The sequence below is a fragment of the Microcaecilia unicolor genome, chromosome 9, assembly GCF_901765095.1.
Source record: "Microcaecilia unicolor chromosome 9, aMicUni1.1, whole genome shotgun sequence".
Classification (NCBI taxonomy): domain Eukaryota; kingdom Metazoa; phylum Chordata; class Amphibia; order Gymnophiona; family Siphonopidae; genus Microcaecilia; species Microcaecilia unicolor.
This window is the reverse complement of record NC_044039.1, coordinates 135395657-135422382: the sequence shown is the minus strand read 5'-3', so window position 1 is coordinate 135422382 and position 26726 is coordinate 135395657. Positions and strand designations below refer to the sequence as shown.

Below are 26726 nucleotides of genomic sequence, written 5' to 3'. Positions count from 1 at the left end.
AATGGAAGATGAAATGTGATATGTGGTTAACTGGGAATAACAAGATGCGAGCAGCATTGGCCTGCACTCTTAGTGAGAAGTCTTCATAGTTAGTGTATGGTAATTTTTGCAATAACCACATAAAGCAAAGGAGGGAATGAAATGAGTGTGGAATGCACTATTAAGTTAGCATGAGCCAGATTGGTCTCTACTGAAGAGAGGAAACTGGGCTCAACTAATCATCTCACCTAGTATTTCATTTAAAAGTCAAGAAAAAAAATTTCAGGTTCCCTTTATTTGGGATACACTGTCAACATGATGCTTTCCACTATACCTAAAACATTTTTTTTTTGTATATTCTTATCTCTGGAAAACCTGTCATTAGGTTAGATTAGTTAATTCCATCTTTTGCTTCCTTTTCCAGGAATTATCCATTACTAATGCAACTCAAATCTTGAAGAATTATACTGACATTTCTAATAAAAATTTAACATCTCAAGTTTACAACCCACCTACCTCCATCAGGATTTAAGAATTTTATGAGCGCAATAATTTAAAAAATATATACAAACCTCCAGTCTTTTGACAATCTCCTTAATATCCTCCGTGTTGTTGTTGAAGCTCCTCACAAAAATGTACTCGCCCCTCTCATAGAAGATTTTGACAGTAGTATCACTGGAGGTCCAGCCTATCACATCTCTGCAGGAACAGTTGAATACCACACTTTTTGAGTCCTGCTCAATTAGGGCCACAATCTCATTGGAAATAGCCAGCAGACATTCTATTTCTACGACAGCACTGTAATCATCAGCATGAACATTCCATATGATGGCACCAAGGCTACAGAGCTCTGCTCCTGGATAAGGTTTTGATTTTTCTTTCTTTTTTGATGCAAGTGAGATGAAAGGAAACTTTCCTGATGGGTCAATAGATGTATTTGTGACATTCTTCTCAGCTAAGTCTTTCAAGTACTCCTGGCGGGTCCTGGTGGCCATAGCACGAAATTTCTCTGATTTATGAGCAGCATTTTCTGCATTAATGACCTTGGCCAGCAAGAAGTCCCTGAATACTGTTGATTTAGGGAAAGTAACTCCTTTTGGAATTGGTGGTCCAAAGGACGGTACATCTCTGGATCTTGTTACAGCAACGCTATAAAAAAATATAAAAGTACACTGAATGAAGTTTACATTGGAAATATTGTATATAAAAAGTACTGAAACAGCTGCCTTTTAGACATTGTAATCATATGTATACTAGAAAACAGCAAAAAGCTTATATTTTAGTGTAATATCCAATAAATTAAATTGTTACTAATGTAATATATATGTATCAATGTATCAATCATATGTTTTGTCCCGTCTTAGCTGAAATAATCAACTTATTGAAACTGTTTGCAGTGGTATACATTTTACAGAGGCATATTGATGCATTTAAACAATTTAAAGAAAACAAGCTGGATAAGACTAGAAAGTTATACATTTGTATGTCATTGAGTATTTGCAATAGGAGACAAAGTGCTGAGAAAGGTTTGAGACAACCTTACTGATTAAGTGGCCCTTTTACTAAGCTGCACTAGTAAACAAACTTGGCACATCCTAACATGCGACTTTCCCGCGTGCTAAGCCCATTTCTAAGGCAGCCGTAAGAAAGGAATTTGTCTATTTACAGAATTCATGGCCACGTGATAATGAGCGTATGGCTTTTAAAAAATGAATGAGGGAGCTCTTATTACCTTCTATTTGAGAGGTGCTAAGGGCTTCCCCACATTATGGGTATGCTAACCAGTTAGTGCACTGGTAATGTCAGCATGCTAGATGAATAGTGCTTCCACGTCCATTCTGTTCCCGATATGCCCCCTCAAAAAGTTTTTAAAAACCCACATGCTTAGTGCGTGTAGATGGCAAAACTAACACAGAACGCTTTAGGACATCCTGTGTTAGGTCATTTTTCCTATGTTAAGTGCACATTAGCACTTAATGCAGCTTAGTAAAAAGGAACCCTAAATAAGTAATCAAAATATATCCTTGTTAGAGAGTTGGGTTTTTTTTTAACAAAGTTGTGAACCCTTCATTCAGTAGTTGCTGACACCTCTGAGCAGTAACAGCTAATGCAATGTTTCATTCTCAGAACTGTAAGTGACATTTTAAGGCATTCCTGCACGAGCAGCTCACTTTAGTTCTTTGCTTACTAAAGGAAGCAGTTTATGTTCATTTGTCTGGACAGGGTTACAATTTTTTAAGCATCTGGGCCTTCGTCCACCCACTATAAGAGAGTCTACAAATGGAAAAAGTTCAAGATTACAGTGACTATCACAAGAACAGTCATTCTAGGACTTCTGGTTGGCAGCCAATGCTGCTCTAGTAGCTACACATATGTACTGTCTATAACTATAGACAATTCCAAATGGATTTCAAAAATACAAAATATACAATTACAAAAAATGTGTGCTACTAATACATTTGAACTTCCACCAAAGGCCTGGACTTTACATCTATCTATTAGAAAAAATGAAGCCTCAACTGCTCTGGGAAAATCCCATGCTTAAAGCACAGACTTAACAAACCCACTAATGAGCTGCTATCACTGGCTTCTATCAGAATGGAAAAACAGCAGTGAAAAAAACTCCTAACGTAGAAAAAAAAAAAAAAACACTGCTTCAAAAACTATTCTCCATTACTGAATTAGTACAGACGTGTCCATAGCCTTTGAAAGTTCTCAAATGAAATATTAACTAGAAGAAAAACTACTTCTCAAAAACATTCCACAAGTGTACTGGAAAAAAATAAAAAATCACTTCTCTAGAACTTATAACTGCGCTTCTGTGACCAATGCGCTGTCTTCTTGTTGATACTGTTACACACACATAAGACATCGACAAGGATTAAGGGCCCGCCTCATTTCATAAACCTGCTTGAGGAGGAGGAATGTGAAAGCTTGTCATTACAAAATACTTAAACAAGGTTGAAATTTTACTCTTAAGATTTTTCCATTTCCACTTGTTAAAACTGGTCCACATCTTGTCTTACCTGTTGCCTATCTTTTTCTATCTGTTTATGTTTGTAAGTGTTGCATCCCTGTCCCAAGTTGTACTTATCAATGCTCAACATTTTCATCTTAGAAAGTGAGTGCAAGGAAGAGAATAAAACAAAAACCCCAGAGAGAAACTTAGCCTAAAAAGAAAAGAAGTAAGGCCTATCAGGTAGTCCTCAATATCCAGGCAACAGCAGAAAAAAACAAACAAAAAAAAAACCCTAGACCTTCAGAACCACTCCATAGTAGGTATCTTCAATAAGTGATAGTTTTAAACATTGTTTCTCAAAGTGAAGTGCTAAGTTATCCCAAATAACACGTGTGTGTATGCATGTGTTGGGCAGACTGCATGGACCATACAGATCTTTATCTGACAACATTTACTATGTTACTCTCATACACTATATATACATATACACACACACACATATATATATATATATATATATATATATATATACATATATACACACACATATACACATTATATATATACATACATACACACATTATATATATACACATACACACACACACACACACACACACACATCCACCCTAACCTCTCAGGGCTTCCCAGACTGGATTCTTACCATTCAGATTTTCAGGATATCCACCAAATATATGTAAAATGTGCCTACACTGGAGACCCAGTATATGCAAATTTCTCATACGCACATGCAATGTAAATATCTCAAACAAGACTGACTATGGGGTCAGGATAGGTTTGGGAAGGTCCTGGCACAAACGGCTAGTTATTGCAAGATGAAGTTAAATCAATTTTAATTTCTCGCACAAGTACATACAGCAGTCTCATAGCTCTTATTACTAAGGGGCCCTTTTACTAACACTTAGTGCTCACTAAATGTTGTGTATTCTATCTTATACCTATAGGCTATATATCAATTAGTGCCCGCTAATGTTTGTCAGCGAATACTAAGCTTTAGAAAAAGGGACCCTAAATTATGTATTCTTAGGGCCTGCATATTGGTGCATACATTTAAGTGGCAGATCCTCCTTTCAGTTTTATGACTGGGTGCCATATATTCTTATAGAACACCTATTACTATTAAAAAAAGGCTAGTCAGAAGTCCAACAATGCATCATCCCCTGTAACACATAACAGACCATACACTGAGATATGTTTGCACAGATAGATTGCAAGGCTCATTTAGCCTGCACTACTACTATCATTTTGCACAAATCTACTAAATAATCTAATTTAAAATATTTTAATGTGGGGTAGCACAGTAATACCTACAGTATGTCATAAGTCTATCTGTGTGCAATTAAAGGCATGATTCCATTTTGATTTTCTTGTCTTTACTCAGTTGAACAGAATTCTCATGATTTTTTTTAAAGTAAATGTAATGCCACATTGATAGAAATGAAAAATAAACTCCTGCACTTAGCCAATTAATCTTTGTTAACATATGTGAACAGTAACTATCCTTGCTGTCTTGTCAAAATAAGCTACTTCACTATCTGCATATACCTTTGAAACACAGAAGTTATCAGGTCATATTTTCAAACCAAAACACTTGTGATCCAATGTGCATCATCTCACAAAACTTCATATATAGATACTTTAAAAAGCTAAGTCTGAAGATACCTGTAACAGACACTATCAGTGCAGGGATTGTGTGTCCTCACAATGACAAAGACGTGTTGGAAGTGAGAACGAATATTCTTTGGGCTGAACGGCTGTGCCCCTGGTTCCTGGAAAACTATGGTCACAATGTCGTTCCCAATGTGACGTTTCCGTAAGAGCTACAAAAATCAAAAATTTACAGTTTAGGTCTATATTTTTGTAAGAAAATATATTTGACAATGTCATAGCACAAAAAAAGGACACAAAATGTAATGACAGGTATCACAAAAGGGAGAGTTGCAAAGAAGGCGATTCTATAAAAACCTATCCTAAGATATTTTTTTCAAACTGCACCTGTGAAATGTGGATATACTATTAAAGAAAGAGATATTTCTTCCAAAGAACATGTGAATGCAAGTAACCTGTAAACACAAAATTTAAAATCACTATAGCATGTACTTATTTCCTACTAGTTAATTGAGAGGGTCCACAGAATTATATTTACATAGGGCAGGACTTCAGGTTTCAAGCATATTTTAGAAGGGCTCGGTATATAGAAGTACTGCTACAGATAAAATATAGCATTCAAATAAACATCTGAGTTTATCTAGATTAGAAAAATCAAGGGATATGAATTATCTTAAATTGGTTTAATCTCTTCTTCTTAGGAAGACAGCCAGGTTACTTGGGGATCAGTCAGATGTTTCAGTAATTCAGTGCCCTTTGGAGTCCCACAAGGTCCTATTTTATCCCCTAGCCCTTTTAACATTTTCTTTCATCATTTCACACGCTCTTCAGAGCTGTTTTTGTGTTTTCAAATGCTAATGTTCAAATTCTTTTTGTAGTTGATTCAGTGGCCATGTGGTTGAAAAACACAAACTGGAGAGTAAACCCAGATAAATTGGAAGCTGTCTGATTGCAAACAGGGTTTTTTATTTATTTATTTATTTATTTATTAATTTCAATATATTTTACAAGAATAAACTTGTTTATGAAATACAGCCTAAAAAATTGTGTAAATAATTAAACAAAGGGGAAAATTGAATAACAAGCTTCCTCAGACCACAATAGAAGGATTGGAGGAACAAAAGAATAGAGAAGTCTATAAAGTACAAATAAATATTCAAGAAAATATTCGCTGCACTCCCAATTGTATTTACTTATTTAGGTGTTATTTAAGTTGCTTTAAATCCAAAAAAGATTTTAACTGGTCTGGTGAATAGAAAACATACTTATTTAAACCCAACTTAACATTACATTTACAGGGATAGGCAAGAAAAAAAGAACCCCCTATCTCCAATGTCCTTTCTTTCATTGCCAAAAAAAGTTTCCTTTTTTGCTGGGTTTGCTTTGTGACGTCCGGGTATATCCATATCCTTTCTCCTCCAAAAAGGGTAGTAGAATTTTTAAAGTAATTTCTCATTATCGCATTCAAGTCTTGCTCAAACACTAGAGAAACTATGAGAGTCACTCTATCTGTGCAATTTTCTAAGGATTGTTCTAATAGAGCAGATATATCCAAGTTGTTTGTTTGTAGCAAATTCAGTTTTTCCCCAGTCTTCTCCGTGGAATTCCCAATGTAGTAAATTTTATTTAATGGTGGCAAATTTTCAAGAGGAAATTTTAAGATCTCATTTAGGTATCTTTTAAAAAGGTCAAAAGGGGAATTTCCTGGGAGTCTTGGGAAATTAAGCAATCTTAGATTCAATCTTCGATTATAGTTCTCAATTTGTTCTATTCTACGACGAATATCTCCACTATCTTTTACTGCTGCATTCTTAAATTCTTGTAAAAAGTCTACATCCTTTTGAATTTTCATTATCTTTGTTGAGGTTTCTATTTTAACTTGCTCTATCGAAGATTTCAACTCCTCAATTTTTCCATTCATAACATGAACTTCCCCAGACGTTTTTAACAAAGTTTCATTCATTCCACTCAGCATAGTCCAAATCAAGTTTAAATTTACCTCCGGTTTTTCTCCCGAGATATTCTTCTCAGGGCTCGGCGGCGAATATTGCAGCTCAGGTCCCTCAACTGGCGATTCTCCCACCACACTTCCGGTGGTGTACGGGGTCGCCCCAAGGGCTGCTAATGCCGCCGGACACGGAGGGAGCAACTGCGATGGTGGAGAAAGGGAGGTTTCGTCAACCGGTGGTAAGACCGCTTCTCCGGTACATTCCACTACGGTGTTACCTTCCCTTGAAAGTTGGGAGAATGATGACAAAAATCGATCCAAGCTTATTTGGGTTGGTGTTGAGGTAGCAGAGGGTAAGGGATCCCTCTTCACCACCCCTTTTCTCTTAGTATGCGGCATTTTTAAAAGGAAAAAATCACTTTGCCCAAGTAAGTTGAAACGCTGCTGAAACAGCTCTATGCAGCGGCAGCCATCTTGTTCCTCCCCAGAGAATTGCAAACAGGGTTTTTAAGTCAACTCTGATGCACTGCATTCAGAATTTTCTCTTAGCCTTTAAAGATACAGTTACTATTTGGGATGTAAAATTAGATTAACATTTGACTTTTGATAAACAGATATATTGCACCATTAGATTTTTTTGTTCATTAAGGAAATTGTATGCGGTTAAACCTCTTTGATATAAGAGAGGTTTGTGGAATCTGATTAATTCTCCAATTCTAAACCAGATCGAATTTGTAATTGTCTTCTGGCAGAGGGTGTAGGGTGGTCCAATTAAACAGGCTGCAAATGATATAAAAACACAGCTGTGAGATTTCTCTCTGGAACAAAGAAATTTGACCATGTAGCTCTGTTATTTTATGAAGAACACTGGTTGCCTATCGCTTTTAGAATTCAATTAAAAATTCTTCCGTTATCACATCAGCCTATAGGCTTACTGTTCTATTTAGTGTCACTTTGGTGCTGTACAAGTTTGTGCATCCAATTAGATCTTCAAAAATAATTTTGCTAATGCCTCATTATGAGAATACTCAGAGGTCTTTTACCTATCTGGCTCTTCTACTCTGGAATTATTCAAGGTTTAAAATGTTTAAAGACACAATTGTTTAAGGAGGCATTTAACTGATTTCTTTGCCTGTTTCCACTGACTAAGGGGGGTGGGGGCTGCTATCAGTTAGAATTGTCCTGTATTCTCATATTTTTTTTTTGTCCTGTTTTTTTGGCTCTTTTATTCTTACATTTTGGAAATATAATTGCAATAGATTTTCAAGAATAGAAATTGTCTTTGCGCCTTTCTGTTCTCTTTTATTGTTTTGTATGTCAGTTTTGACAGCAATTTTTTTTGGTTCAATCTTTTTCTTGAATGTTTAACAGTATAAAGCAATACAAACAAGAACAAGAGAATGCTACAGGTACTGACCAGATTCACCACCACATTAAATTAACAGATATACCATCCTGACAATGAACAATCAAATATGATGTTCATTACAATAGATATCCAGAAGAGTCCAGACTTTAAGGAAGGAAGCAATGTTATTTGTTTTAATCTCAGCAGGAGACATAGATGGCCCCGTCATGATGTCATTTTTTATGTTTATTTTTGTTTTATGATGATCTTTTAATGTTTTATCTTGTAAACTGCTTCAGTATTTCCTCATAAAAAGCGACCAAATGTAATAAACCTTACTTCAATTCAACTATTTTAATAAAAAGGTACAAACAAAATATTTTCTTATTTATATAATACTATATTCATTCCAATATTAAAGCCATTTTTCTATTACTGTTGTTCTTATTAATATATCACAGTATAGTTTTATGCTTTGGGGAAAGTAAGGGCACTAAGTACAAAACCCCCCCAGAAAAATCTGCAACTCAGCTTACTTGGAAATGTTTCCAAGAATTTGTTTAGCGTATTTTTGAAAACAGACAGTTAAAAGTATACAAATAGAGTTTTAAATACTTGGGAATAAGGCTACTTATTGATACAACACGGTTATACGAGCTTAATATAACCATAGACGAAAGAGAAGTTGACACATTGGTCGGCACTGCCTTTAACCCTCTTAGGCCGTATACATCTCTATAGAATGATGATTTTTCCCAAGTGGTTGTATATGTTGCAGACACTGCCTCTGTGGTTGCTTAGGAAAGATTTGCTGGCGCTGCAGAGGTTAGTGGGGAAATTTTGTTGGGGGGGAAGGAAACCAAAGTTGAGGTGGACTTATTTGGTGGGGGTGCAGAAAAGGGGTGGACTGGGACTCCCGGATATTCGGAGATATAATCAAGCATGTCTGCTCCATCACTTGAGGGACTAGCGGTTGGGTTCAGACACCTATACAGATCTAGGATTCGAAAAAGCCTTTTTTTGGCCCTGGCAGACGGCAGCGCTGCTTCATGTTTCAAGGGGAGACATACCTGCACGTTACCGAGGTAGTCTACTGCTTCATCCTCTTTGGTGCTTATGGAGAGCGGTGTACCCACTATGGGGGCAAAACCCCGGCAGTAGTGTGTGGCTTCCCTTGCAAGGGAATGTACAATTTAGGCCAGGGGATGAGAACGGGACTTTTCGAGCTTTGGTTGCGAGGGGAGTAACTCACTTAGAAAGCCTAGTAAAAGAGGCCGGAACCTTAATGTCCCATGCAGAATTTGAAAGGCAATGTGGGCAAGGCCTTTCCACATGGTTGGCCTACAGACAACTTGTGCATTATGTAGCATCACTTCCGGAGCGCAGTTTACAGCCAAGGTTTGGCCGACAATTGAGAGACCTACTGGAAGGGGATGCAGCAGGGCAAATCTCAGTCTCATGGTTCCATGGGGCCTTAAATAGACTAGACCAAGAAAAAGATCTGACGAAGGTAGCAGTAAAGTGGAGTACAGAGTCCGGCAGACGTATTTCAGCGAAGCTGCTCATAACAGCCCTTCGCAGCAGCCCTCAGTTGGTATATAGTGCGGAGCTACAGGAGTGTAACTATCGGACAGTTTATAGGGCATATTTTTCTCAGAGACAAGCCTTTCATGCTGGGGCAACGGGGGCACTAACCTGTAGGAAATGTGGAAGGGCAGACGCTACGCTATACCATGGTCTATGGTCTTGTAGGTGGATCCACTCGTTCTGGATGAGGATTGTCCGATATTTAAGCGAGGTGTTGGGTGCCAGGATTGTCTTAACCTTTGAGAGAGCCATATTCAGTATATTGGGCCAGTGGTCTGTTGGACCTAAGAGTGCCAAACAGTTCTTGAGTAAGGCCTGCATATTAGGTAGGAAATGTATCTTACTTTATTGGATACAGGATCACCCGCCTTCCTTCTGGCATTGGAGAAATAAAATGCATGAGCTAATGACCTGGGAATCCAGAGGTGCAGGTGGGTCGCCGCTGTTATGATTGGGGTCTGAACCCCTCTCAAACTTACCTCTTTCCTGGGGGTCAGCTTCTTAGCTGGCTTCTGTTTCTTTGTCTGTCCTTTCTGAGCTGGCTCTGTCTCTCTGTGCTGGCAGCTTCCAGCAGCAGGGCTCTAATTGTTTCACAAATACTGCACCTGTGTGGGTAGTCTGAGTTGCTCTAATTCTCTTTGGGTGTACTGGCTTCAAGTGTTTCACGGTGTTGCATTGGTATGGGTTGGGCCTCTATGGTTTTCAGTGTGCTCTCTGGGTTAGTGTGCTGTTGCCTGGGTCTAGGGAGTGTGACATCATCAGGGAGGGCCTTGATAAGGAAGTGGGTTCTTTCCTTCAGGGCCTTCGCAACGTTTGCTTCTGGCTACTTGCTTTAGGTCCAGGTTAGTTTAGTGCAGTCAGTGTGCACTTGTGACGTGTGTGTTTGACTTCCCTGTCTTTCCCTTTGGCTTCTCTGCTTTCCCTTTTGCTACGGTGTGTAGCACTGCTGTTAGTGCAGTGCTGGAGTTTGGTGCTGGGAGCACCCTTGTGAGTAAGTGTTTAGGAAGCACCTTTTGTTGTTGGGGTATTTGGCTTTCCTGCTTGTTTCCTTGTGCTTGCCCCGCTTTTCCTCATGACCTGTGTTTAGCTACTGTAGCTGGGTGCTTAGGAAGCACCAGGGGGAGAACCCATGTTTAGCTGCTGCAGCTTGGTGCTTAGAAAGTACCAGTGTTAGGTCTGGCATTTGTCTTCCCTTCCTTTTCCCTTGTGGTTTCCCTGCACTTCTGTTAGTGTAGGGCGTAGGGGCACCCCTGTTAGTTTCTGTTGGGAGCACTGCTGTTAGTGGAGGGCTTAGGAGCTTTTCTGTTGGTGCTGGGCTTAGGAACACTTTTGGTCACTTTAGGAGTTAGGTGCACTTCAGTTACAGCTTGTTCCAGTCCTGGTCCCTTTGTCGTCCAGTAAGTCCTGCTGGCTACTCGAACCCATGAGCTCAACTCTTGGGGGGCTTAGTAGCTAAGTGCAGGTGAAGCTGTGTGGACCAGTCCAGTGTGCTCCAGTCCCGTGTTCCAGTCCTGTGTCCTCCAGTCCGGGGGACCAGTCCAGTGTGCTCCAGTCCAGTGTGTTCCGGTCTAGTGTGTGTTCCAGTCGGGTGTGCTCCAGTCCAGTGTGTTCCGGTCCGGTGTGTGTTCCAGTCTGGGGGATTGTAGTCCAGTGTTCCAGTCCTGTGTTCCCCAGTCCGGGGGATTCCAGTCCATGTGTTCCGGTTCGCTGGGCAGTGCCTGCAGTCCCTGCCGGTGTGCTTACCCAGTGTTGGTTGGTGGGTTTTGCCTGCTGCTGTCGCTCCTCGTCAGCAGCCCAAGGGCTCACGTTTGCTCCAGAGCCCAGCCCCGCGGGCTCTGAACCTGAGAAACTGACAGCCGGGAAGGCAGCGGAGGTTCTTAGGAGTGTGGGGGGCATATTTAGACACCATTTCTCCTTGGGCGCACAGCCAAATATTGAATAGACTTCCATGGGGTAGATAGATCTTCCAACCCCAAAAGCAGTGCTCGGGGAAGGGGGGGAGGTAAGGGTAGGATGGGGGGGTTAAGAGGGCTAGGGCTCGGGAGGGTGGGGAGTAGAGGAATGATGTTACTGTGGTATTACTGTGTGATATTGGGGACCAATGGTCCTGGAGTGCTGTTTCTTTAATAATCATTGGGGTTCACGCAAGTAGGGGCTAAGAAAGGTTCCTAAAGTGTTATCCTAAAACTGAGCATTGAAGCTGTACAAACTAGTTAGTGTGGTTACAGGGGACATTATGTGTCAGTTTTAACTCATAATTTTTGGAATGGCCAAGTTATGCACTGTTTCAGGGGTTTTTTAAACTGAAAGCACCAGTATTAAAATGGTTGACATAACTGGAATCAATAATACAAACAGGGGGGGGGGGGAAGAAAATTATTTAAAAGGTTGATGATGGTCATTACCACTTTGTTGTAGCTTGAATATTTTGCTGCTAGTCTTTCGTTGTAAACTGGTTACTATTGTATTCATATGGTTGGTCATCAATAAAAAAATGTTGAAACATAAATGTATACAAATAAAGGATCCATCAGTCAGCAGCAACCTTGCTGGAACAGCGGACCCCTACCCCTTCAGGCCCTTGAAGCTCTCTCAGATTAAGCATACCAAGTTTTGGATCAAGTTTCTGGGACTTGAGCCAGGTTAAGTTGGGTACTTTTTACCAAAGCATTTAATTGCCCCAAAACCCCTGTGATACCCCCCCCCCCCAAAAAAAAAAAAAACCCCCCCCAGTAAAACCTGTACACTCCACTTTGAACACCAGAATCCATCTATAATAAAAAGAATTACCATGTCTGCAGGCAGTGCTTAATATCAAACACAACTTTACAAACAGCTAGTCATTAACCACATTAAACATGTCAGCATGAAATAATATTTAAAGGAAAATAAAATAACAGGTTAGATATCAGGCAACAAATACATAAACAATGAAGGTATTTTTCAAGCAATGGAAACCTGGCTATGATATTTTTGTACCATCCCACCATCCCAGGTCTATTAAATGAGGTACCTCTTAAGAAGAAAAACAAAAAGGAGGGGAAACACTCAGACTGCCTGCTGTAGTGTTATTCCAGTTTGTAGGTGGCCACTGGTTGAATGTTTCACTTAGATTCTCAGCTGAAACATTCCTTAATCCTTTTAGTTTGACAGTGGAGAAAACCCTCAGCTTTAGTGTAGAGTTCCACCCCCCCCAAAAAACACCAATCTGTTTACTTCTGTAAAACCTTTCAGAGCACTACTTGGATAGGATGGAAAGAAAAGAGTCTCCTCCCCCAGCTGACTTTCCCAGCACAGCCCTTTTTTCCACAATCAACTTAAAACCTCTCTCACTGAGCACAGACCATGCAGTTTACCTTTGGTTGTTTAGAGTAATTTTTTAAATGAAAGATCTAATTTTTAATTTTCTCTCAGGTACTCTAGCTCAGAGCTGGAGCAGCTAAAAGTCTTCAGACGTCCTTCTTCTGCTCAGTAGCTGAACATCATGTTTCTTTGGTTCCAAATCTTTCACATTCTTAATTCTAACAACCAATTGGGATGCTTGATTAGTCCCAATGGGCAAGGGCTCTTTCCCATTGCTGCACATCTCAGCTCCCAGTTATACACCCTTCACATAATGTGATTCTCCCTCCCCAAAGGGAGGCATCCTATAATTCCTAGCAGCATGTGGAAGTTAACCCACCCCGCTATTTTGACAACGACACCCAGGAAGGAGGAGGGAAGGATGCCTTCTCCCTCCCCCTTGCTATGTAGAGGTGTGCCGGAGTGGAGGGTGGGGCCTAGACCACCAGGGCCAACCAGGGCAGGGGTCTGTGGCCACTGGAACAGGCATTTCTTCCTTCCTGCCCCAAAGGGCTCTGTGTGAAACTAAGCAGTATAATGTAGGAACTCTCACTAGTTTCAGGTTCTGAAGTTTGGCAAGACTAGTGTGAGAGTTCCTGCTCTGTGAAGCTCAGACTCAAACAGAGCCAGGTGATGCAAAAGGAAGAAACTCCTTTTTGTTTTAAGAAAGGGCCAGGAAAATTCCAGGCACCACAAACATATTCCATGGTGACCTGACACCTAAGATTTGCTGAGCCTTGAGCGTATGCTAACAAATGTATATCCTTAATTTCAGCTCAGTTTTTGATTTTGTCATGATGTCATCTGACAAAAACAGTACATGTTTGATGATGTCCTGGGCTGGTGCAAGCATATTAGGTGCCATAGGTAAGTCTTCAGCCTTGTGCCTCCTCAATTACCTTCTAGGCCCACAGGCTTCTCTCCCACAAGATTTTGATAATTAAATTCAACAAATATGATCACTTCAACACCACCACTTCTAAAACAATCCTGTAAAAATGCACTAAAAAGTGTAAAGTATACACTGATGGTTCTTTGAGTTTGTGACTGTCAAGGCCTATCATTCTGATTCTACTGCAGCCATTCTTTGACACCCCCAGAACTACAACCCTAGACAACTGCCTAATCTGTCTAATGGCTGGCCAGCTCTGAAGACGTCAAAGATGACAGCCTGAAAACAACTGCGTTATTTGTACAGATGCTTTAAATATGCGATTGTTAAATTGAAGATTTGCTTGCTCAGTTCCCATGGTAGCAGGCATTTAATTTGGTCTTTAAACTAGAATCCTTTTAGTTATATTCCATTTTTGTCTTAGCATAGGCATGTCTTAACAGCTATGAGTCTGCACGACTCAGTACAATTAATTTCATTTTTTTATTTAATTTTACTGAGATATATTAATATATGACCAATATCATCAATCCTCAATCTAAAACATAAACAAGCACACATGACACCACACAGGAATAGTAATCCCAGTTTGATAACAGGCCAAGTAAGTTTCCAAGGATTAGATGAAACATTGTATTTCTGGATCCCCATGATCATTATGTCATCCTGGTTTTCTAAAGTGGAATAAACCAGTTCAATTTCTGCTGAGAAATTCATGCCTGTTACCATGTCTTTAAAAACACTGCCTCAGTACATATAAGCATCAGTTCTATATGTTATTTTCAGCAACAGATCCCAAATACACCCGAGAAGAATCAGCATGGCCACTACCTCCCTTGTATGCAAACTGTCACATTCATATTTATTAGGGATATCCTGAAAACCTGGCTTTTTGGTGGCCTTTGAAGACTGGCAGTGAAAACAAAGGCAGTAGACTATTGTGAGAAAACTGCAGGAACTCTTTTGGGACCACGAAAGGAACCCAGTTTAAAGGTTCTCCCTGAAACAGAGGTCTGGGCCAGTGAGTGTTGGACCAGTCAAAAATGGCCCCACTCCTCTGAAGTACCCTCTAGAGATGGAACACCGCTAAGCATCCTTTTGCCGCAGTTCAGGGATGCGGAGAGGCTGAGTCTCCTCATATCCTTCACCAGTTTCTCCAGATCCTCTCCAAACAGAAAATGCCCACTAAAGGGCAGCTGAGAAGCTTCTTAAGAGACTGCATCCATGACCCAATGACAGAGCCACAACCATTGCTGAGGTGGCCATTGACCGGGAAGAAAGGCAGACCACATCCTACAGAATATCCACTAGGAAGGCAGCCCCAAATTCCAGATAACAAACCTCCACTCCAGCAGCTGCTGTAGCCAACACAGCATGGCTCTCGCCACATAGTCTCCACACATAGCGGCCTGAACACCGGATGCCCCCACAGAAAAGGCTAGGTGAAAATGCTGTTCCATTTCCTTCTCATGAAGCTCTTGGAAGGCCAAGCCCCTCTGTACAAGAATCGCAGTCAATTTGTCGATTGCTATGACCAGTGTGTCCTCCTTAGGGTGCGACCAATATTTCTCAACCTTTTCAGGTGCAAAAATAGAGAGATGATCCAGAGTCCTAGCCCCCCTAAGAGTCCCATCCGGGTTATCCTACTCAGTCAGCATCATGCAGGTGAGAGCCTTATGAAGCAAGAATGCTTTGGGGGCCCTGCAAGGCCTTCCAATAGAGGGTCCCCTTCAGAGGGGTCTGCAGTGGCAGTCTCGAGCATCCCAAGGGCTTTCCTAACTTTGTCAATGAGGTGAGGAAGTTCCTCACAATGGAGGAGCTGAATCCCATGGGATTGCTCCTCTTCCTCCTCCTGAAGGTAAAAATCATTTGAGTCCAAGGTGGACTGGAGGCCAGAGAAGGTTTCCCGATCCTCTGCTGATGCTCCAGAACTGAATAGGGCATCTAGAAACCCACAATGTTCCCTTCAGCTCTAGCCAAGAGGCCCCATCGGGACCTTCCCTCCATAGGCAGACACAAGGTGGGTGGGAAGGTATGCCCCCACCCCACCAAGCCCCGATGGGGATTGAGAAGGCTCCTGCTGCTCAGAAGCAGCAGTAGGAAAAAAAAAACAGGTATGGGCAAGATGGCCACCATTATCATCAAAGACATCGGGACCACAGATCCTGATGCTTTAGCGCAGGGAAAAGAAGCAGGAGCTCCAGCAGCCCCTGACCCTCCTGGAGCCATTTCCTAAGTCAGAAACAGCCCACTGCAAGAGGGATAGACAGGGTGAGAAGTTGTACTAAGCTGCTGGCTGTTTCAAACCACGCATCCTATAGGCTATATGTTGCATTTCTCTTTAAATTCATATTTTCTAGTTCACATTATAAATTTGATAACTGCTAAATTCTTTTTCACCCAGATACCCAGTTGAAGGTTCCTGTTACCTCATTTTCAAAGAGAAACCACGCACGCACTTTCCCTCTGAAAATCATCCACAGTTACAAAGAATCCAGCATCTTATGTGTATCTGTAATGTATGTATGTCTTTTAGCACTATCCAAATGTTTTATAGGAGTACTGGCAGCACCCCTGAGTTTTCTCTGGATCAAAATGTTACTTCTAAAGCATCAAATCTGAAGGCTTTACAAAAGGCATGTTCAGATGATTAGCAATATAGAATTACTCTCTTTAACAGTGTTCTTCATTCTTCACTAACTTAGAGGGCTACACGTACACTGTGGCAGTGTGGATGTTTCAGCTATTCCTTGCTGTGCTATAATGCAACAAATTCCAATTCAGAATGAAGGTGAGAGAGGAGTGAAAACAGAGAGGGGTTAACGTCTGCAGTTCTAAGCAGCAACTTATCCTACCTGTTGCTTGTTGTTTGGTGTGTATGGCAGCATGGTGGAAACATGGAACATGATCTCATAGTCCTTGTAAGTTGTGTAGAGAGAGTGGGTGCCAGTTGAATCAGCTGCAACAAAAATTGAACAATCATATGAAATGTATATTAATCCTAAAGCTTGTGAAATATCATCAATAACAAGGTCAACTTTTATCAAGTATTCCATGGCAACCTAAATGACCATTTATGCCATTTTATATATATGGCAGGAAACAGAGTAATACTGTGCTCTATCAACCATAGAAACATTACTATTTATCTATGGTTAAATTAGGCCTTACCTGATAATTTGTTTTCCTTTAGTCCTGCCAGACCAGTCCAGACGAATGGGTAGTTGTGCTCATCCTCCAGCGGATGGAGACAGAAAAAGAAAGTAGTTCTGTATGACTCACCCTCTTAAGGCCTTGCACAGCTGTAGAATGCTTAGAATACTGTCTAGCCAAGTCAAGGTGCTCAACTCCAAACAGACAACCAAAGAAAGGAGACAAATTCATTCTTCGCCAGCATGTGAATGAAGACAGTATGCAAAACCTCAACTGACCTACAGAATTTCACTGAGTCAAGAGTGGCGCAATCAGCCATCAAGAGACTTAGGGGTAGATGCATCAAGCAAACGTAAAAAAATCAGAAACGTTAAAACCTTTACCGAATTTCAAATAACGAAGCATGCTCCAAAAACACAGCCCCAAAAAGTTTGGTGCAGTATTGGAAAGAACGATGCACCAATCCCCGTCGGTAATCGGCTCGTAAAGCATGCGCAAAGCAGCCAAGCGTTATGCTGGCTGCTCTGCGCATGCCAGAAACGTTCAAAACACAGTCAAATCGCAAGCACATGGCTCCCAAATCAAAATAAAAAAAGGATCGGGAGGGGGCAAGGGCGCTCATCAGGAGCGTCCTGTACGGACGGCCTTGCCCCCCCCCCGCTGCTCCCCACTTTCCGCCGCTCCCCCCACCCCTAAAAAGCAAACTTCTAGAAGCCCCTGCCCCCCTCCCTTCCTCACTACTCTCTCACCTCAGCTCCGCCTCCCGACATCCTCCGTCCGTGCCCCGCCCCCTTTTGGGGTCGTCGCCGCCATTCCCCTCCTCCATCGGGCCCCCCTTCCTCTTACCGGGCCCGTGCAGCGCCTCTCTCCTCTGTCCGAAGGCGCTGCACGGGCAAGAAGAAAGCTGAATCAGCTGATGCCTGCCTTCGCCTAGCTTCGATAGAGCGTCTTTCTTCTGCTGCGCCCGCCCCTGTCTGACGTCAGTAACCTACGTAGGTTACTGACGTCAGACAGGGGCGGGCGCAGCAGGAGAAAGACGCTCTATCGAAGCTAGGCGAAGGCAGGCATCAGCTGATTCAGCTTTCTTCTTGCCCATGCAGCGCCTTCGGACAGAGGAGAGAGGCGCTGCACGGGCCCGGTAAGAGGAAGGGGGGCCCGATGGAGGAGGGGAATGGCGGCGACGACCCCAAAAGGGGCGGGGCACGGACGGAGGATGTCGGGAGGCGGAGTTGAGGTGAGAGAGTAGTGAGGAAGGGAGGGGGCAGGGGCTTCTAGAAGTTTGCTTTTCGGGGTGGGGGGAGCGGCGGAAAGTGGGGAGCAGCGGGGGGGGGGGGCAAGGCCGTCCGTACAGGACGCTCCTGATGAGCGCCCTTGCCCCCTCCCGATCCTTTTTTTATTTTTATTTTTTTATGTGTTTTCTGAGGTCCTTTGGACCAATCACAGCGCTTTTAGCTCTGCTAATGCGCTGGGATTGGCTCAAAGTTTGTTTATTTTTTCACTTAACACTTTTTCCTGGCACAGAGCTGTCCTAACGAGAGGTCCAGACCTCTCGTTAGTTTTCCTGCCTTTTTCCTGCGTAAAGGCAATCGGAAAAGGTTAGTGCATGTCGTTTCAATGGGGTTTTCACACTAATTGCTCATCTCCATTCCGTTTTCGTTAGCTGCTACTACCGTCGAAAAATAGGCTTTAGTGCATGGAAAGGATCGGAAATTCTTCCTTAAGGGCTCATTTAACGATGAAAAACGTTTAGTGCATCTGGGCCTTAATAAGGTAAGCATATCCTCCACTGACAGATCACTGAGTCAAGAGGAGCATCCTCAACCAAAAATGCAACTTGAGGGAAGCAGACAAACTTTTTACTGACCAACAAAGATTCCATTGAGCCAAGAGGCATGCACTCTGCACATATGAGATTGGAGAAAGAAGGTACAACCCCTATTGACAGAGAGCTGTCACCCTGAGTCTGCAGGCATCCACTCAGGCCCTTTACTGAAAAAGTAAGCCTGGCTTCGACTATCAAGTTACCACTCCACAGAGCAAGAAGGTACCCAAGACACGGAGCATGACACCTAAGGCCCCCCAAGAAAGGAAATATATCTGAAAAAGAATGAGAGAAGAAGGGTTCTGGACTGGTCTGGCATTGCTAAAGGAAGAAAATTATCAGGTAAGGCCTCATTTAACCTTCCTTAAGAACCAGGCCAGACCAGTCCAGATGAATGGGATGTGACAAAGCAGTTCCCTACATAGGGTGGGACTACCTCCTTAAAGACTGGAATAACTGTACAACCCCAGCCCAAAAGGAGAAGCAACTATGTGTCTAGACAGGAACATCACAAATAAGCAAGCTATACCCCATGAAGCCGCTAAACTGCCGCTATTACATGTGAAATGGTTTCCCACCTAACATTTCCCAGCAACCCCACGTGATCAAGATACCTGGAAAGAAGGCCTGGAAAGAAAGTCAAACAAAATACAAATTTAGAAACTTCTACAGAGAACAAATAGGCACAGATTACAAAGACACAAAGAAATGATATAAACAACTTACTTAACACCAAAACGGTAACTACACCAAATGCAAACCTCCCACATGCAGACAGTCTTGCCAAATACTTTGAAGAAAAAATTACCAATCTACGCAAGAATCTGCATCAGGGAAATATTAATCCAGAAACCTTCATAAACTAACTAGATCCGAACCCAAGGGGATACCTGGCAGACCGTATTTGGAATAACTTCACTCATCTAAACACCGAAATAATAGCTCACGCACTCAGAAAATTCTCCTTCGCCCACTGCCAACTAGACACCTGCCCCAACTATATAATGAAAAACCACCCTAATCAATACGTCACAGAACTCACAGACCACCTTAATTATCTATTCAAAAGAGGCCTATTCCCACAGGACAGAGGAAATATCCTACTAACTCCCATCCCAAAAGACATAAAAAAAAAAAAGTAGAAGACAACTTGAATTATAGACCAATAGCATCCATACCCCTAACAACCAAATTGACAGAAGGCATAGTCACCAAAAAACTAACAGAATAGCTCACTGATTTCAACATACTGCACAAATCTCAATCTGGCTTCAGACCTCAGCACAGTACAGAAACACTCCTGACCAGATTCAAGCAGGAAATAGAAAGGGGTAAAAACATCCTCCTACTCCAATTTGACCTATCAAGCGCATTCGATATGGTCGACCACCACATACTACTGATAATCCTCGACAAGATAGGAATTACAGGAAAAGTACTCTCCTGGATCAAGGGATTTCTGACATCCAGAACATACCAAGTCAAATCAAACTCGGATATATCTCCACCTTGGAAAGCGGAATGTGGAGTACCACAAGGATCACCGCTCTCACCTATATTATTCAATCTAATGATGATACCACTGGCTAAATCTCTATCCAAACAAGGCCTCAATCCATTTCTATACACACATGACATCACCATCTATATTCCCTTCAAACAGAACCCCACAGAAATCACCAAGGAAATAATAAACAGCATGAACATCATGGAATTCTGGGCATCGGCATTCAAGTTACAACTCAATAGAGATAAAACCCAATCCCCCAGTGGTCACTAACCTCCTCCCACCCTCAAAAAAACAACTTTAAAAACTTTTTTTTGCCAGCCTCAAATGTCATACTCAGGTGCAGTCATTGGTCATTGGAGCAGTTTTAGTGGATGCAGTGGACTTCAGGCAGGCGGACCCAGGCCCACCCCCCCACCCAACCTGTTACACTTGTGGTGGAAAATGTGAGCCCTTCAAACCCCACCCGAAACCCACTGTACCCACATGTAGGTGTCCCCCTTCACCCTTTAGGGCTATGGTAGTGGTGTATAGTTGTGGGGAGTGGGTTTTGGGGGGCTCAGCACCCAAGGTAAGGGAGCTAGGCACCTGGGACCAATTTGCGAAGTCCACTGTAGTGCCCCCTAGGGTGCCCGGTTTTTGCCCTGGCATGTGAGGGGGACCAGTGCACTACGAATCCTGGCCCCTCCCACGATCAAATGCCTTGGATTTGTTTTTGAGATGGGCGCCATCCGTTTCCATTATCGGCGAAAACCGAGGGCACCCATCTCTAAATCTGGCGATCTCAGCATTTATGTCGACCATCTTTAATGTTGATCTAAATGTTGAGATTTCGGCGCCCCCAACCGTATTATCGAAACGAAAGATGGACTCCCACCTCGTTCAAAAATACGATTGGTCCCTTCCCTTCGCGGCGGCGCCCTTAGAGATGGGCGTCCCCGGTCGAAAATGCCCCTCAAGGGAAAATTAGGTTCTTACCTTGATAATTTTCTTTCCTTTAGTCACAGCAGATGAATCCATTAACTGATGGGTTGTATCCGCCTACCAGCAGGTGGAGATAGAGAACACTGAAAGCACATGGTGTTCCTGGACCCCAACTCCCTCTGCCTTCAGTATATGAAATTTCCAAAGCAGAGTGAATAAAAAAGGCAATATAACAAACTTTCCTCACAGAGAACCAATGCCCCAGAACTGGGGCAATAACCAAAACAAAGGAGGGACGTTATCGACCTCCTGCAACAAAAACAGCATGTAGAAACTCTGATAGCTTGTCTTCAAGTACTCCTGATGAGGCACAATGTCTACATGCAACATCTGTACAAAAACTAAAGTCAGTCAGGGAGGGATCATGGATTCATCTGCTGTGACTAAAGGAAAGAAAATTATCAAGGTAAGAACCTAATTTTCCCTTCCTTGTCATCAACAGCAGATGAATCCATCAACTGATGGGATGTACCAAAGCACTCCCTAAGTAGGATGGGAACAGGCAACTCCGCGAGCAAGCACTTGCGCTCCAAAATGCGCATCCTGCTGCGCTGCCACATCCAGCCTGTAATGCTGCACGAAAGAGAGCTGAGAAGCCCAGGTAGCCACATGACAGATCTCAGAAAAAACACCCGTTTCAGCCCACGAAGAGGACATTGCCCTCGTAGAGTGCACTTTAAATGCTTCAGGCGGCAACCGCCCTAAAAGCAGATAAACAGAAAAATTGAGTTCCTTAAGCCATCGGGCTACAGTGGCCTTAGACGCCGGAAACACCCGTCGGGGACCTGTCAACAGAACAAATAAATGATCAGAATTCCTAGTGGAGGAGTGGCCTAGTGGTTAGAGCGATGGACTTTGGTCCTGGGGGAACTGGGTTCGATTCCCACTGCAGGCACAGGCAGCTCCTTGTGACTCTGGGCAAGTCACTTAACCCTCCATTGCCCCAGGTACAAATAAGTACCTGTATATAATATGTAAGCCGCATTGAACCTGCTATGAGTGGGAAAGCGCGGGGTACAAATGTAAGAAAAATAAATTTAAAAAAATAAACTCATTTGACATCTGCAGATACTGCCACAGAGCCCTGCGGACATCCAAAAAGCACAATTGCCCAAAGGAGACCGGAAACTCCTCCTTAGAGAAGGAAGGAAGAAAGATGGACTGGTTGAGGTGAAAAGCTGAAACCACCTTAGGCAGAAAAAAAGGCATCGTACGAACAGTTACCCCAGATTCCGAGAACTGCAGAAAAGGATCCCGACAGGAAAGAGCCTGAAGCTCAGACACTCTTCTAGCCGATGTCATTGCCACTAAAAAAACTGTCTTGAGAGTCACATCCTTCTCAGAAGCCCGTTTAAGAGGATCAAAGGATCAAACGGAGATCACTGGAGCGCCTTCAACACGAGCCCCAGGTTCCAAGCCGGACAATGCGACCGCAAAGGAGGACAGAAACGAAGTGCCTCTGAGAAAACGGAGAATATCCGGATAAGCAGCAAGGGACAATCCGGAGATATTTCTCCCGGAAGCAGGCCAACACTGCCACTTGAACTCGAAGGGAATTGAAGGACAGGCCCTTTTGTAGCCTGTCCTGCAAAAAGTCCAGCAACAACGAGACTGTCGCCAGAGTCGGCGAGACAGACTTTGGCGTACACCACGCCTCAAAAGTGTGCCAGATCCGAGCATAAGTTGTAGAGGTAGACCGCGTGCGAGCCTGTAAGAGCGTGACATTAACCTTATTAGAATAGCGCTTGTCCCTCAATTGCCCCCTCTCAACAGCCGGGCCGTAAGACCAAAGCGGCAAGGATCTTCCATAGTCACCGGACCCTGAACAGGTTTGGAACCCGAGGCAAAGGAAGAGGTGCGTCCACTAGCATCCGCCGGAGATCCGCTTACCAAGTACGCCTTGGCCAATCCGAGGCGATGAGAATCACCAATCTTAAGTGCAGACGAATCCGAAGTAGAACTTGCCGTATCAAGGGCCAAGGAAGGAACACATACAGGAGGCTTGAGGGCCAAGGTTGAGCCAGAGCATCCAATCCCGCAAGCAAGGATCTCTCCTTCTGTTGAAAAAGCGAGGGACTTTGGCGTTTACGCTTGACGCCATGAGGTCCTAGCCTGGAGTCCCCCATTTGGTACAAATCTGAAGAAAAACTTCTGCCAGTTCCCATTCCACCTAGTCGATTTGATGTCTGCTGAGGAAATCGGCTTGCATGTTGCTCTGACCGGCTATGTGAGTCACGGACAGCAGCTCTAGGTGGAACTCAGCCCAGTCGCAGATCTGAGACGCCTCCGCAGCCAGTGCCCTGCACTGAGTGCCACCCTGGCGATTGATGTAGGCCACTACTGTCGTGTTGTCCGACAGAACTCGGACAGGAAGACCCTTCAGTGTCCCGTGGAAGGCCAGAAGAGCCTGAAATATCGCTCTCAGTTCCAAGCAATTGATGGACCATCCCGCTTCCATGGTGGACCACAGACCCTGAGCATAGCGTCCCCGGCAATGAGCTCCCCAGTCCGAACGGCTGGCATCCGTTATCACCAGACACTAAAAAGGAAGAGCCAGTGGCATCCCCTACTGCAGCCTGCTGTCGGAAAACCACCAATCCATACTGCGCTGGGCCGCAGGAAGCCACCGTAGTCTGCGGTGGTATTCCTGGGAAATCGGAGACCATTGCTGAAGCAGAGCAAGCTGCAGTGGTCTCATGTGAGCTCTCACACAGGGAACCACCTCTATGGTGGCCATCATCGATCCCAGGAGCTGAACAAAGTCCCAAGCTCGAGGGTGAAGCATCCGCAGGAGCAGGCGGACCTGATTCTGAAACTTGAGCCGCCTGCTGTCGGGAAGAAAAATGAACCCTGAAGCCGTGTCGAACCGGACCTCCAAATACTCGAGACACTGAAAGGGGGGTCAGGTGACTTTTGGGCACATTGACTACCCAGTCCAGAGTCTGAAGAACTGTAACAACTCTGTGCAAGTCGACTTGTCTGCCGAATCCACTCTGATGAGCCAGTCGTCGAGATAAGGGTGAATGATACCCTCTCGCCTGAGAAAGGCAGCCACTACCACCATGACCTTAGAAAACGTCCGAGGGGCAGTCGCCAGGCCAAAAAGCAAGGCGCGAAACTGGAAATGTTGGCTCAATACTGCAAATCGGAGAAACCGCTGATGCGGCGGCCAGATGGGAATATGCAAGTAGGCTTCCTTTAGGCCCAGAGACGTGAGAAACTCTCCTGGCTGTACCGCCGCAATGACGGAGTGCAGGGTTTCCATGCGGAAGTGTCGCACTCCATAAGGCCTCGCTGACTCTGCATAAGTCGAGGTAGGTCTGAACAACCCGCCTTTTCGAGGCACCACAAAATAGATGGAGTAGCGACCGCAGCCGCGTTCGGCGGGAGGAACCGGAACCACCGCTCCAAGCTTCAGCAACACCTGCAAGGTCTCGTATACTACCGCCCGCATGACGGCAGTGCCGCATCGGGACTCCAAAAACACGTCTCCTACTGGAACAGCAAAATCTAGCCAGTAACCTTCTCTGAACAGGTCTAGGACCCACTGATCCGAAGTAATCTTGGTCCACTCCTCGAAAAAGAGGGAGAGACAACCCCCTACTGCGGGAACCAACGAGTTGACCAGCGCCCCATCATTGTGGAGGACATCCATGAACTCCTGGACGTTGACCGGACGCCGCCGCGCGTTTGTCCGAACAAAAGGAGTTCTTCTGCTGGAAACGGGTACGTTGACCAAACCCCGCAGAGCGCCCCGGGTGATACCTGCGAGCGTCGCGAAAACGTGGCCTGGAAGAGAAGGGAAAAGGACTTTTGGAAGAAGGCCTTGGCCTATCCTCAGGCAACCGTTGGGACTTAGAGTCCCCTAGGTCCTTAACAATCTTCTCCAAATCCTCCCCAAATAAAAGAAGGCTCCGAAAGGGTAACCTCACCAGCCTTTGTTTAGAGGCCATGTCAGCCGCCCAATGCCGGAGCCAAAGAAGGCAGCAGACAGCAACCGCCACAGACATCTGCTTAGCCGAAGCTCTGACCAAATCATAAAGGGCATCAGCCAAAAAAGACAGGGCAGACTCCATATGCGGGCCGACCTCAGCGAGGGAACCCGCTCCATCGGCAGGCTGCTCAACCGCCTGCTGCAACCAGGAAAGGCAGGCCCGAGCTGCATAGGAACTGCAAATAGCCGCCTGAAAGGAAAGGCCCAAGATATCAAAAGACCGCTTCAGCGCGGATTCCAGCCGCCGGTCCTGCATATCTTTCAAAGCGACCCCTCCCTCCACCGGGAGAGTAGTCTGATTAGTCACAGCCGTGACAAAAGCCTCCACTTTAGGCATCCCAAAGAGGGTCAACAGACTTTCCCTCAGGGGGTAAAGGTGACACATAGCCCTGGCACCTTCAAGGGACCCTCAGGGTCAGACCATTGAGCTGAAAAAAGCTCTTGGATGGAAGCATGCACGGGAAAAGCCCGAGAAGGCTTCTTAGTGATAGCCATCCTAGGATTATTAGAAGAGGCAGCGCCCTCGTCAGGATCTTCAATACAAAGGGCCTGTAAAGCGTCAGAAATGAGAGCTGGCAGCTCGTCGTGGTGAAAAATCCGAACCACTTTAGGGTCATCCAACTCCTGTGGCAAGCAGCCACCCTCATCTGGATCATCAGTCCGTGAGGGCCTGCCAGACCCCTCAGATTCCCCGAAACTAGACCACGGGGGAGAACAGAGTGAAGAGTCCCCCTCAGATGGGGTATTCACTCGTAGGCTTAGCATCAGCCAAAAGCTCAGGGGAAAAAATAACGTCCCCAGCAGACGCTGGGCTATCAAGAACCGGAGGCAACCCAGACCAACAGGAATTGTCAGGAGCCTCAGGCAGTGCTCTTTTTAACATAAAAGTCTTATGCACCAGCAGCACAAATTCAGGGGAGAAAACTCACCCTGTACATCCGCCCCCACATTGGGGGAAGCGGAGACAAAAGCTTCTCTAGAAACCTCGAAACGAGGCGTCCCCCTGCACTCAGACCCCTCCGCAACCGCGAGGGTCGAGTCACACGGCGCCTCCAAGATGGCGGCCGCTGCCAACTCCGGCGGGCAGGAAGAATCACCGCCCGCCATGCTCGTGCCAGCATTAGCATCAAGGCAGCATGTGCTGCAAAGCCCCCTTGCTGATCTGCGTTTCCCACAGTGGGAGCAGCGCTTAACCCCTTCAGCAGCCATCAAATACAGAAAACAAAATGGCGCCTTCGCGCCAAAACTTACCCCGCACAGAGCGCTGTCAGCGGGAACCCACCAGCCACAACACCCCCCTGCTCTACTGGCAAAGCACAGGAGCCACCCCAGGCAGAAATCCAGGAGCTGAGAAGCAACGTCCACACCTGCTGGGAGATAGAGAAATACTGAAGGCAGAGGGAGTTGGGGTCCAGGAACACCATGTGCTTTCAGTGTTCTCTATCTCCACCTGCTGGTAGGCGGATACAACCCATCAGTTCTCCCCTCAGCAATTAATGCACAGGATTCATCCCTCCCACGTGAAAATCTTAGGAATAACAATTGTCAGCAACCTAACGCTAGAAAGCCAAGCTAAGAATAC

At 44.3% G+C, this 26726-nt stretch overlaps 1 protein-coding gene across 1 annotated transcript in view; it reads right to left on the bottom strand.

Moving 5' to 3' along the window:
- The window catches only part of SIPA1L1 (signal induced proliferation associated 1 like 1), a 637152-nt gene that overhangs the window by 233799 nt on the left and 376627 nt on the right, over positions 1-26726 (bottom strand). Inside the window, 3 exon segments of the mRNA XM_030215408.1 lie at positions 552-1128; positions 4622-4779; positions 16540-16643. Of these exon segments, the coding sequence (XP_030071268.1) occupies positions 552-1128; positions 4622-4779; positions 16540-16643 (839 nt within the window).